The 11,940-nt window shown below is 46.9% G+C and overlaps 1 protein-coding gene across 1 annotated transcript in view; it reads left to right on the forward strand.

The window, feature by feature from the left end:
- The window catches only part of Tg (thyroglobulin), a 222,818-nt gene that overhangs the window by 14,905 nt on the left and 195,973 nt on the right, over positions 1-11,940 (forward strand). Inside the window, exons 9-14 of the mRNA XM_074069262.1 lie at positions 70-1,167; positions 1,602-2,189; positions 5,917-6,156; positions 9,284-9,421; positions 9,830-9,907; positions 10,447-10,559. Of these exons, the coding sequence (XP_073925363.1) occupies positions 70-1,167; positions 1,602-2,189; positions 5,917-6,156; positions 9,284-9,421; positions 9,830-9,907; positions 10,447-10,559 (2,255 nt within the window). The remainder of the gene's footprint in view (positions 1-69; positions 1,168-1,601; positions 2,190-5,916; positions 6,157-9,283; positions 9,422-9,829; positions 9,908-10,446; positions 10,560-11,940) is intronic.

Raw genomic sequence — 11,940 nt, forward strand, 5'->3', positions numbered from 1 at the left:
GTTTGTGGGACTGTGTCAGCATTGCCTGTGATGCTAAAATCACCCCTCTTGTTCTCTTTGCTTATGTAGCTGAAGACCAGTCATGTGCTTCAGAAAGGAGGTTGGCCTTGTCCAGGCTCTACTTCAGAACTTCAGGCTACTTTAGCCAGCAGGACTTGTTTTCTGCTAATGAAGAAAGTTGGGTCTCTCAAAGAGGAGCCAAGCCTGCTACATCCTGCCCACCCAGGATCAAGGAGCTCTTTGTTGACTCTGGCCTTCTCCACACAATGGTGGCAGGGCAGGACCAACAGCTCCCTCCATCAGAAAGTCTACTCAAAGAAGCCATCCGAGCGATTTTTCCCTCCCGAGAACTGGCTCGTCTTGCCCTTCAGTTTACCACCAACCCTAAGCGACTCCAGCAGAACCTCTTTGGAGGGACCTTTTTGGTGAATGTTGGCCAGTTTAATTTGTCTGGAGCCCTTGGTACAAGAGGCACATTTAACTTTAGTCAATTTTTCCAGCAACTTGGTCTCTCGGGCTTCCAGGATGGAGGGGGACCAACAGATCTAGCCAAGCCACTCTCTGTGGGATCGGAGTCAAATTCTACCTCAGTAACCCTCAGTGCCTCTAAAGAGAGTGCTATGAATAAGGCAGTTGTGGGTAGCTTTGGCTTTGAAGTTAACTTGCAAGAGAATCAAAATGCCTTACAATTCCTTGCCTCTCTCCTGGAGCTTCCAGAATTTCTTCTCTTTTTGCAGCATGCTACTGCTGTGCCAGAAGAGGTAGCCAGGGATTTTGGTGATGTGATGGAAATGGTGCTCCGCTCCCAAGCCTGTGGGGAGACACCTGTAAGGCTCTTTGTCCCCTCATGCACCACTGAAGGCAGTTATGAGGATGTCCAGTGCTTTGCTGGAGAGAGCTGGTGTGTGGATTCCCATGGCAAAGAACTCCCTGGCTCTAGAGTCAGAGGAGGTCGCCCGAGGTGCCCCACGGAGTGTGAGAAACAAAGGGCTCGCATGCAAAGACTTACAAGCAGCCAGCCTGCTGGGTCCAGCTTGTTTGTCCCTTCTTGTACTAGTGAGGGATATTTCCTGCCTGTTCAATGCTTCAACTCAGAGTGCTACTGTGTGGACACTGAGGGTCAGGCTATTCCAGGAACTCAAAGTACAATTGGCGAACCCAAGCAATGTAAGTCTGCTGTGTATTTAATCTGTAGATTTCCTGGGGGTCTTGTTAAACCTCAACCTAATGCATTGCGGGAAAATGAATTCATTCTTGACTAAAGGGCAAATTTCAGTTAATGCAAAATTGACTGCTTAAATTTAAAAAACAATCCTGGAGAGCCAGGCTAATGTCAACCATCCTAAGAAGCAAATAGGGAGATTTGTTTGGCCTTAAAACGCTGCCATATACATTTCTGTAGTGCTGACCAACAGCTGGTCTCTGCAGTGCTGTGTCAGTCATGGGGTGCTCTCTGTCTAGATGTTACTTATAAATTTAAGGCTGTTGGTATTTTCTGCAGCTAATGAGGCTCTAGATGGTATTTGGACAGTTAAGTGGTCTCACCTCAGTCTTTCTGACTCATTAAATTTTTTAAACACCTGTTCATTCTTCCTATGCAGGTCCTAGCCCCTGTCAGTTACAGGCTGAGCAAGCACTCCTTGGGATCATACGGCCCCTACTGTCTAACTCCAGTGTGGCGCCTGCTCTCTCCAGCATCTACATCCCACAGTGCAGTGCCACTGGGCAGTGGAGACAAGTGCAATGCGATGGGCCTCCTGAGCAGGTCTTCGAGTGGTACGAACGGTGGGGGGCTCAGAACAGCGATGGCCACCAGCTAACCCCCACAGAACTGCTGACGAAGATCATGAGCTATAGAGATGCAGCTTCTGGAAACTTCCGTCTCTTCGTTCAAAGTCTTTATAAGGCTGGACAACAAGGTGTCTTCCCAGGGCTGGTGCAGTACCCTTCTTTCCAAGATGTCCCACTGGCAGTGTTGGAGGGGACCCTGACTCAGCCTAGAGAAAACGTCCTCCTGGAGCCCTACCTCTTTTGGCAGATCCTAAATGGCCAGCTCAGCAGGTACCCAGGGTCCTACTCAGACTTTAGCAGGCCTTTGGCCCACTTTGACCTCAGGAGCTGCTGGTGTGTGGACGAGGCTGGTCGGAAATTGGAAGGAACTCAGGCTGAGCCAAGCAAAGTCCCAAAATGTGAGTTAATTCACGTGAAGAACCTACTTTTTGTTATATGTTAATTTGTGGTGGAAGGGCATTGAGCATCATGGCCAGAATGGACTGCGGGGTTGACCAGGTACAGCCCTTCAATGTGTGTTTGAGAGAATTAAGGCTCTTGGAGAAGTGGCTTCCCCATGCTACACAGTCAGGTGTTGATAAGGGTAATGTCATTTTTAAACTAGCATGTAATTAATTGATCATTTCAATAAGTACTTAGTTTTTTACTGGATGTTTTCTTTGTGTGGAGCATTATCTTAGAGCCAGTGAAGGTGATGAAAGTGATCATGATCTAGCTCTTGTCCTCCCATGGCCAAAGCATTAGTAATCTTCACTGAGTTGGGTGCAGCACTGATCTGTCAGCAAGTATTATGATGGTCCTGCTACTTGCACAGAACACATTAAGTGCTCAGAACCTCAGGAAAGTGCCACATATTCACATTTAATTGATTGGAAGGATTTAATAAGGGATTAATTGGAGAGTTGCTGATGGAGGTCTATAAGTTCAGCTTTGTGGCAGGTAGACTCATAGGAGAGTTGTGGTGTATGAGGTAGAAATAGAATGAAGATGACTGTGTCTTCAGTTAAAATGCCTTATTCCCAAATACTCCTGCCAGCAGTTTGAAAGAACAACCAAACAGATTCAACACTACTATCCAATCAGAATCTCTATCCAGCAGTTGCTAATATTATAGATGTTCACTGAATGAAATCTCTCAGTGCATTCTTTTTAATGTTAAACATTCATGTTAAAATCCATCTGACTGACTATTTGACACTAGCCAAAGTTTAGGCTTTAGCATCAGCTGTATTCTTAGAAGGTTGGGTCAAAGGGGCCATGGGATGAGAATAGTAATACTCCCAGCGTTTTAAATAGCCTGGAGATGGCAGTACTAGGATTTCTCATTAATATACAAACATGTAACAATAGGACCCCCCAAGTCAACACATCAGTGTGGGTATCAGCTGAGTTGCTGATACCAAAAGTACCTTGTACCTGTGACTAGTCGCATCCACCCTGGGCTGAACAATGGAACTAGGCTGAGAGGAGAGTGGCTTTTCTAATGAGTATCAGGAGACTGTGTGGGGTAGATGTCCAGTTATAGGACAATTAATTAGGAAATAAATACTACAACGCCTATCTACATCCAGTATTGTGCCTTCCTTTCGAAATTAAGTTATAGTCTATGGCCATACCACCCTGAACGTGCCCGATCTCTTCTGAAATTAAGTTGATAAAAACTGAGAACACTTCACCTAGGACATTACTACAGGGCTTCACCCACATGCTTTATAAATAAAGCAATGCTCACATTCAGACTCTTGTTTGATGAGGGTATGTGATCCAAAGGGTTAGAATGTGTGCCTTGTTACTCACGGTGTGACTCTGTAGCATCAGCATCCCCTGGTGACTTGCTACAGATTCAGGATATTGGGCTCTCTTCATCTACTGAATTGAAACTAGCATTTCTGCAGTATTTCCAGGCAATTCAAATGCACCCCAAAACTATGCAGGGCCAGCATAGTAGACAGGATTCCAGCTCTTCTCAGTCCTGGTTCTGCCATCTGCTGCTGTGTGTGCTGGAGGAAACTCCTGAGTCTCAGCTTCTTCTGCAAAATCTGAGTTACAATAAATCACTACCTAGGGGTTGTAATGAAGATTAAAAGGGAATAGAGGCAAAGGGCAAGCTCACTACATACCAAGTATGTATTAAATGATAGTTGGATTAATAAAATTTATGATAGTGAAGTAACTTCCTGAATGCATGTAGAGATGGTAGCTCAGGCCTCTAGAAGTATGAGGCTACATTGCTGTCTCTGGCCTGATGGAAATTTTGCTGTCATTACTCATGTACCACCTACTGTGTGCACTGTGTCATGTATGACAGGGAGGCAGTCATGAGAAGAATGGCATCTTCCCTGAGGAACTCAGAGACCAGTGAGCAATTCAGGTCAATAATTAACTGCAGTGGTTGAATAGATGTATACACAGGGATAGTGTATGGAGGATGCCCAGGGGACTAACAGGGCTACTAACTGATTGGGGATTGATGTAAAGACTGGTGTGGCGCTGACTTCTGGAATGAAACCCAAGGTGGATTTGTCTAGCCACAAAGATGTGGTTGACCCCTCTGGGCAGAGGAAATAAAATGTGCTGTGCCAAGTCTGAAGGTGCAAGAGGGTTGATTTTGTTTGGATGGGGTGGAGACAAGGTTAGCGGTTGAGAAGGAGGGGGGTTAAGAATGGAAGAAGTGGAAGGCAAATTGGGGCCAGATTTAAATGCTCTTATATGCCTGGTTAAATAATTTTCATGTTACCCTGGAGGAAATGGAGAGTAAACAGATTTAAATGGATGGTTTCTTTTTTTCCCTTCAAGAATACCAAATCCCTGTGATTGATAGAACAGATTATTTAATCAAGAATATCTATTTGATCAAGAAAACCATAATGTCTTCATATGCCAGAAGTCAATGATTTCTGTTCATTCTGTACTCTCAAAAGAATCCACTGGCCAGGAACCAGTGACTCATGTCTGTAATCCTAGCTACTTGAGAAGTAGAGATCGGGAGAATTGAGGTTCAAAGTCAGCCCAGTTAAATAGTTCATGAGACCTTATCTCAAAAATTCCTACTCACAAAAAAGGGCTGGTAGGGTGGCTCAAGTGGTAGAGTGTGTGCCTAGCAAGCACAAGGCCCTGAGTTCAAACCCTAGTACCGCCCCTCTCCCTCAAAAAAACAAAAAACACTTCCATAGTTGAATTCACAATATGATTGGTGGAAATAAACACTGAAAGGTGGCTTTTGCTAGTAGTGGTAATTACAGGGACAACATATGCCAGGCACTATGCCAAGCCCTGCACATTATAACACCTCATAGAATTGTTAAAAAGAGAAACTCATGGAAAGTAGAGCAAAGTTTTCTATTATTCCCACTATAGATAAGGGTGAAATTCAGAGACGTGAAGCACATTACCTACCACCACACAGCTAATAAGTGACCAAACAGTAGAACCCAGGTGTCTCAAGAGCCATGTTCTTTCTAATAAGAAAGGCAAATGCACAAGAATACCTCCACCACATACAACACTTAAATGTCCATCCATCTTCCCATCCATCATCCATCCATCCATCCATCCGTCTACTCTCCCATCCATCCATCTATCCATCCATCCATCCATCCATCCATTCCCTCACACACCCACCCATCCATTCATCCACCCACCCATCCATTCATCCACTCACCCATCCATCTAACCATTCCCTCACCCTCCTATTCCTTTACCCATCCACTCATCCATCAGTCCCTCTATCCTTCTATTGGTCCATTCACTCATCCATTCATCTATCACCTGCCCATCCTTCCATTAGAGATAGCTCGTCCAGTTCATTGTTTCTAGAGTGAGACTAGACTGGAATTCCAAATCACCTACTTACTAGCTGGGAGCTTGTTTAAGTTATCTGACTTCTCGAGGCCTCAGCTTCTCTTCTAAGATAGAGGGCTAAGACTATCTTCTTAGTCTGTTGCATAAATCAGATTAGATTGTGTAAATGTGCTTAATACAATGCTTGGCATGGAGCAAGCATTACCTATTACTAATCTTATGCAGTAGGTCCTCCCTAAATATTGAATGAATGAGATCAAAGAGATGAGGCAGAAGGAGCTCTACTTGGTGAATGAATCCATCTGTGATGTTTTTATTCCCCAGGTCCTGGCTCCTGTGAGGAAGTGAAACTGAGTGTCCTGCAGTTCATTAAGGAAGCAGAAGAGATTGTGTCAGCTTCCAACAGTTCTTCAATCCCTCTGGGAGAGAGTTTTCTAGTGGCCAAAGGAATCCAGTTGACCAATGAGGAGCTTGACCTTCCTCAGCTCTTCCCATCCCGGGAGGCTTTCTCGGAGCAGTTTCTGCGTGGGGGTGATCATGCCATTCGTTTGGCAGCACAGTCTAGTGAGTGCTGTGTATCGAGGTTTCTTGCTCCGTCTCTGGGGAAGCAAGATTTTGAATCTCTCTCCTCAGTCATTTCTAGGACTTTGCTACTTAGTTTCCCCAGGCTTCTGGGTTTCTAGGGAAGAAAAGGTAAAGAAGTTTGGTGCCCTCAGTCTAAACTGGGATGTGCACATTTCTTCAAAATATTCCCAGACCCTCCAGCAGAGCCACTGGGGGCCAGGTCTGCACACTTTGTATTGCAGATGGCCTTGGAGTCCTGATGAAGCTACACAATCCTGTGAGGGAGCCCAAATGTGAATCCTCATGCCTGTTCCAAAGCTTCCCTCCACTACCAAGGATGCATGGAAATCACAGAAGAGGATAGACAAAGGACCCTCATTGCACATGGGAGACCACTGAATTCTGAGAATGATTCTCAGAGGCACACATGGGACACAGGAAGGAGCCCAGAAGCTAACAATCCTGTGGCTCCAGTAGCAGTCAGACAGTACTTGAACCTGGCCCTTGATCTGGCACTTCAATCCTCTAACACACGCAGGAGAACAAAGCCATAATCACCTGTGATTCTTTACACATAGGAAATGGAGGGTTGGGTTAAGTAGCTTGCCAGGCTTGCCCATCTAATAACTAGTGAAGTCTGGATGTGAAGTCCATGGTCTGGGTCTCAGGCCCACGTCCCCGGTTTCTCTGTCCCCTGCCAAGCTGATCTGTGGCAGCTGAGGTCAGGATTGAGACCTATGCCATCCTACAGCCTGCGTCCTTCCTCCTCTGTCCACAACCTGCTCTGGCAGGAAAGCCCAAACCCTCTGAGTTTCCATACTGGCCCCACACCAACTTGGCAGAAACCCAGGATCCACCTGTCTCTCAGCCTTACTTGAGCACCTTCTGATTCCCCATCTGGAAGGTGCCGGGATTGGGTGACAAAACAGCAAAGCTCATGCCACCTGTGCATCCACCCCAGTGAACTGGGACCTTCCTGTTTCCCCCAGCTGGCATCTGTTTCAGACTTGGGAATGGCATCTTTGTTCTTCTCACTGTACGTGAGAATCTCCCAAGGCCATCTCTGTTTCCTGTCTCTCTCTTACCAGAGGACTCTTTTAGAAGACAAAGTACCATATCTTGTTCACTTTTATCTATATCCGGGGTCCTGTGCTGCACCAGGGGCAGAGGAGGAGCTCAGTAATAATGGTGGTTAACTATTCTTGCTGCCTCCTTCCCCCTTTCCTTTCTCTTCTATTTACTCCCCTTGCACCTCTTTTCTCTATTCCTCAGCAACCTGGAGACCTCTGCTGTTTTTCTCCCTGCTTTTGAGACAGGGACTTTCTGTGCAGTCTAGGCTGATCTTAAACTTATTGATTAGCCCAATCTGTCCTGTAAGTTGCCATGCTCTTCCCTCAGCCTCCTGAGTGCAGGGATTCCATGTGTGTGCCACCACACTTGGTGGGACTTTTGCTTTTGACAATAAATCAGTTATTTGAAAGTTTATGCATAGACAGGGTTTGATGCAATCAGGAAGAGAAAATGGCATTGATGACTCTTCAACTGTGACCACTGTGGTCAGGGTGTGAAATGTAGAGGAAGGGAAAGAAAGTTGCTGATGCCATAGAGATTTGTTTCTAAATGGCAGTGACTTTTTCTTTAGGCATCAAGCTAAGGAAGTTCCTTTTCAGCTGGCCACAAGCTCTGATTTTGCTGGTCTGAGGCTGTAGAGAAAAGAGGAAGAGTTCACAGAGAAAGGGACAGGGCTTTCCCTAAGAGTCTGGGGATGGAGGGCCAGAAGTGTGTTTGGCCAATATAACATAGCAGCACTGTGTAGGATGTGATGAGGGTAAGGAGAGGCGATGCACATAACTGCCTGGCATGAGTTCCAGGCTCTTTTGATATAGGTATCATACTTTCCCTGTTAGGTAAGTATAGCCATTCCACGGATGAGCGAACCTGGGCTCAGAGAGGTTGAGTTTGTCTCTTTAAGTCTACCAGCTCTCCCCTCTGAAGACATGAAGCCCATTTCCGAAGGGTGACAAGTTGGGGAGAATTGTCACCTGGGCGGCCCCAGAGGTGGTCATTCCTCTCTAGGAGCCCATGAGGAACCACAACCCCAGTCCTGTGGAAAAGAGATTGGAAGCCAGACAGGAGAAGGGACTGGGAGACAGGTCATGGCCAAGTGGAAGCATGATGGCAGTGGGGCCAGTGGAGGCAGCTGGCCATGTGCTCTCACCACTGCCCGCCTCTTTTCCTCCCTCTCCCCACTCATGTATGCATTCATGGCTTCCTTTCAGTTTTTCGTGAGTGCACTCTGAGCCAGGCATTGCTCTCTATGCAAAATAAACACGTACCCAATACCAAGGACCCTGAATGCTGGCCTGGGAGAGACACAGCACAGACAAGTGCCGTGTGTCTGATGTATTGGTGGAGGATGCCGGGTGAGAAAGCCTGGCAGGGCAGGGGTGTAAGAGCTGAGGCAGGGTGTAGTTTCCTTATTAGGGTGCCACTGGTTCATCGCTTGGCCTTCCTCACTGAACTTCTACTTCTAACATGGGTAACAGTTCTGACAGTGTGGAGCTGAGGAAAGATCACACAAGATGTTGTAGATGACCAAAGCTTTGAAAGGGTAAAGAAGAAAATTGCAAGAGTTTAGGAGAGATGATTAAGAGAGCAGCTGAGAGGGCTGCCCTTGTGTGGTCCAAGCCTGCCCTCCACTTCCCAGCTCTGAGACCTCCATGTAGTTATTCCACCCATCCCTGCCTCAGTTTTCTCATTATTGAATGGGATGATACTAACCTCGAGGATTAAACAAATCAGTGTATGTGTTTAGACAGTGCCTGGTGCACAATAGTGCTTGTGAGTCTTATCTTAGGTGAGGGTGCCTCCCTGACCTAATTCTATATGGAAGTTCCCATAGAGAGCTACAGAGATTCTTCCATTTGCAGTCTATGGCTTATTTTTACACTCCATCTGTGGAGGGTCTGTTCACTGTCCAAGGAGTCTCTGAATATTTCACATCGAGATGTTTATTTATGAATAAGGAGGGTGCCTTACGTCAGAGCAGAGGTGTGTTTGGCTTACCTCAGTGACAGAGCCCACAGGGCAGGCGTCACATTCCACTCTTCTCTTTCTATCACTCTAGCCTTGAATTTCTATGGGAGCCTACGCTCTTCTCTGGGTAATTCAGCTGGAGCAGCCGCCCCTCTGTGGTTGGGCCCCTACGTGCCACAGTGTGATGCGTTTGGAGGCTGGGAGCCTGTGCAGTGCCACGCTGGGACTGGTAAGGGGGACCTCAGGAGGCCGAGTGACACCCCTCCTTTTTATTTAGAGGAAAGAGCCCCAAATGAGAAGCAGGTGAGCTGGACTCTCCAGCCACTCTTTGATAGCTGGGACACATCCACACAGATACACACACACACACACACTTTAGCTTCTCTAGCCTCCAGTTGTCTGTCCTATGTGTAACCAGGACCTGGACCATCCTCAAGGTCAAGTGCCTGGTTGCTGGGGCTTCAGAATGCTTAGACTGTGACTGTGGATAGCGTTGTGTGTGGGAGGGTGGAGCTGAACTTTGGGGACAGGCCATCTTTCTAGCACTGCTCTGAATCAAAGAAGGGAAGTTGTTCTCAGGACACTTGGTGAGTCCTCAGGGTACATCTTGAGCTCTAGGCCTGTGACTGTTTTCCAGGGTACTGCTGGTGTGTGGATGGGAAGGGAGAGTTCATTCCTGCCTCACTGAATGCTCGTTCCTCACAAATCCCCCAGTGTAAGTGAAACCCACGGAACTCACCTGTCTGACACTGGTGGGGGACTCTTGACTGTTGGATCTAGATGTGGTCACCCAACTGCAGAGGACTCTGTGGCACAGCCCCATCAGACCTATCTCTGAGTGCAGTCAGACACATTTCCCAAATCCCCAAGTCTGGAGCTTGTGCCGACCTTCCTGACTGGTACTCCCAGTTGGAGGAAGTGAAAGGAGGAACTGAGTGGTGATGAAACCCTGGTCCTTGTCCTTGTGCCCTGCTCCTTGGGCAGGTTTAGCTGCTTCTGTGTTCCTGCCACCACTTCACATTTGTTCCTCCTGCCACAGCCTCTCCCTGAGGGTCAATCCTGTGTAGTCCATGGCCCACTGAGCATCTCAAAGCTAGCATGCCCCCTGTGCATCGTCTCTGAATCCCAGTCTGAGTCTCCTCCGAGGGTCTCTGCAGGGAGTACTTCGGCACCTCAGGTGCCTGGCCAGCTAGGGCTCCCACTTTCCTTTGGTGTTCATGGCCAATCTGTTAACAGCCCCTCTCTTTTCCACAGGCCCCACGACCTGTGAGCAATCTCAAGCCAATGGGTTGCTTTCCAGTTGGAAACAGGCTGGAGTCCAAGGAAACCCATCTCCAAAAGACCTATTCACACCAAACTGCCTAGAGGTGAGGCTCTGAGGGTTTTGAAGTGGTACAGATTTGGAAGGCAGAGCTGGTGTCACTTGGTTGATGATGGCTTTTTCACTTTTCAGTTCCTTTGGCTCAGTAAAAAATTTATAAGGAGATCTGGGCCTGAGTGTTTGTCTTGGGCCTGATAGACCCTGGCTGTGTGCCCCTGAGCAAATTACTTACTTTTTTGTGCCTCAGGTTTGTTTCTAATCATAGGATCAGGGTACATTTTTGTCCTATCTAGTGGTAGGATTGTTTTGAGACTCTAGGACACATCTTTCATGAAAACTCTTTGAAGATTGACACCTGAATAGTTGCTATTGTTTGTCTCCTAAAGTCACCTCGGCAAAGTCACTGAGCTCGTGTCTCAGGTTCCCAACTAAGTGAAGGATGTTACTCAATGTCCCTCCTAGCTTTCTGGATGATTGTCATAACTCACAATTCAGTGAAATGCTGACACAAATTCTCCCAGAGAAAGAATTTGTGCCAGAATTAACCACTTACTTGGCACATGATAGAAGTTCCCATGTTGTGCCTCAGTTTCCTTTCCCTAGAATAGGGATGACATGACCTGTTCTGCTCAGCTCGGGGAATTCTGTGAAAACCAGATATCAGCAATTAAGACGTTCATGGAGCCGTAAAGTACTGCACAAGCTTCCTTTTTATTATGGATATTGTGGACACAGATCCCCTTATGAATGAGCTCTGTAGAGAAACTCACCAGTAGGATTTAGTCTTTTATTTTGACTGATAACCACCTCCTGTTGAAACACAAGTATGCTTCATGTCCCAGGCAATGACTCTTGCTCGTGAGGAAAGAAGGGGGGACCCACATCTTCTGAGAGTGGGGGAAGTGGCCCAAACCCATGGCCTACTGGCCCTCTGATTTTGTAGTTATCTCAAGTTTAGCACCTGTGTGTAGGGGTGAGGGTGATTAGCACAGGGCCAGCCTCCTGGTTACCTTCTCAGTAAATGTCAATGTTCCTCATATTGTCATTGGTTATCTACAAGTGAGGCACAGCCGGCTTGAAAGTGAACAAGTGACAATTAAATAGGAAAGGCAGCATCCGTACAGTCAGTATGCAGCAACAACTGCTTTTCTCCAGCTTGCCTGCTTGTGCTTACAACTCCATTGCAAATGTAGGAGAGCAGGCTTTTCTGCCTTTGAAGTTCATAGAAGGAATGTGCTCAAGAAATGATCTAATTCAACATCCTGGTTTCTTTAGGTGGGGAAACTGAGACCCAGAGAGTTGAAATGGTATTTTAGGGCCCCCAGCTGGCCCAGGACAGGCAAATGAAGAAGGGACTAATACTGGAAGGCTCTGATCTGTGGGTCCCCAGCCAGTGATGGGGTCTGGGTGGCTGGCTGGTACCTGGG

Source organism: Castor canadensis, chromosome 3 (assembly GCF_047511655.1).
Source record: "Castor canadensis chromosome 3, mCasCan1.hap1v2, whole genome shotgun sequence".
NCBI classification, from domain to species: domain Eukaryota; kingdom Metazoa; phylum Chordata; class Mammalia; order Rodentia; family Castoridae; genus Castor; species Castor canadensis.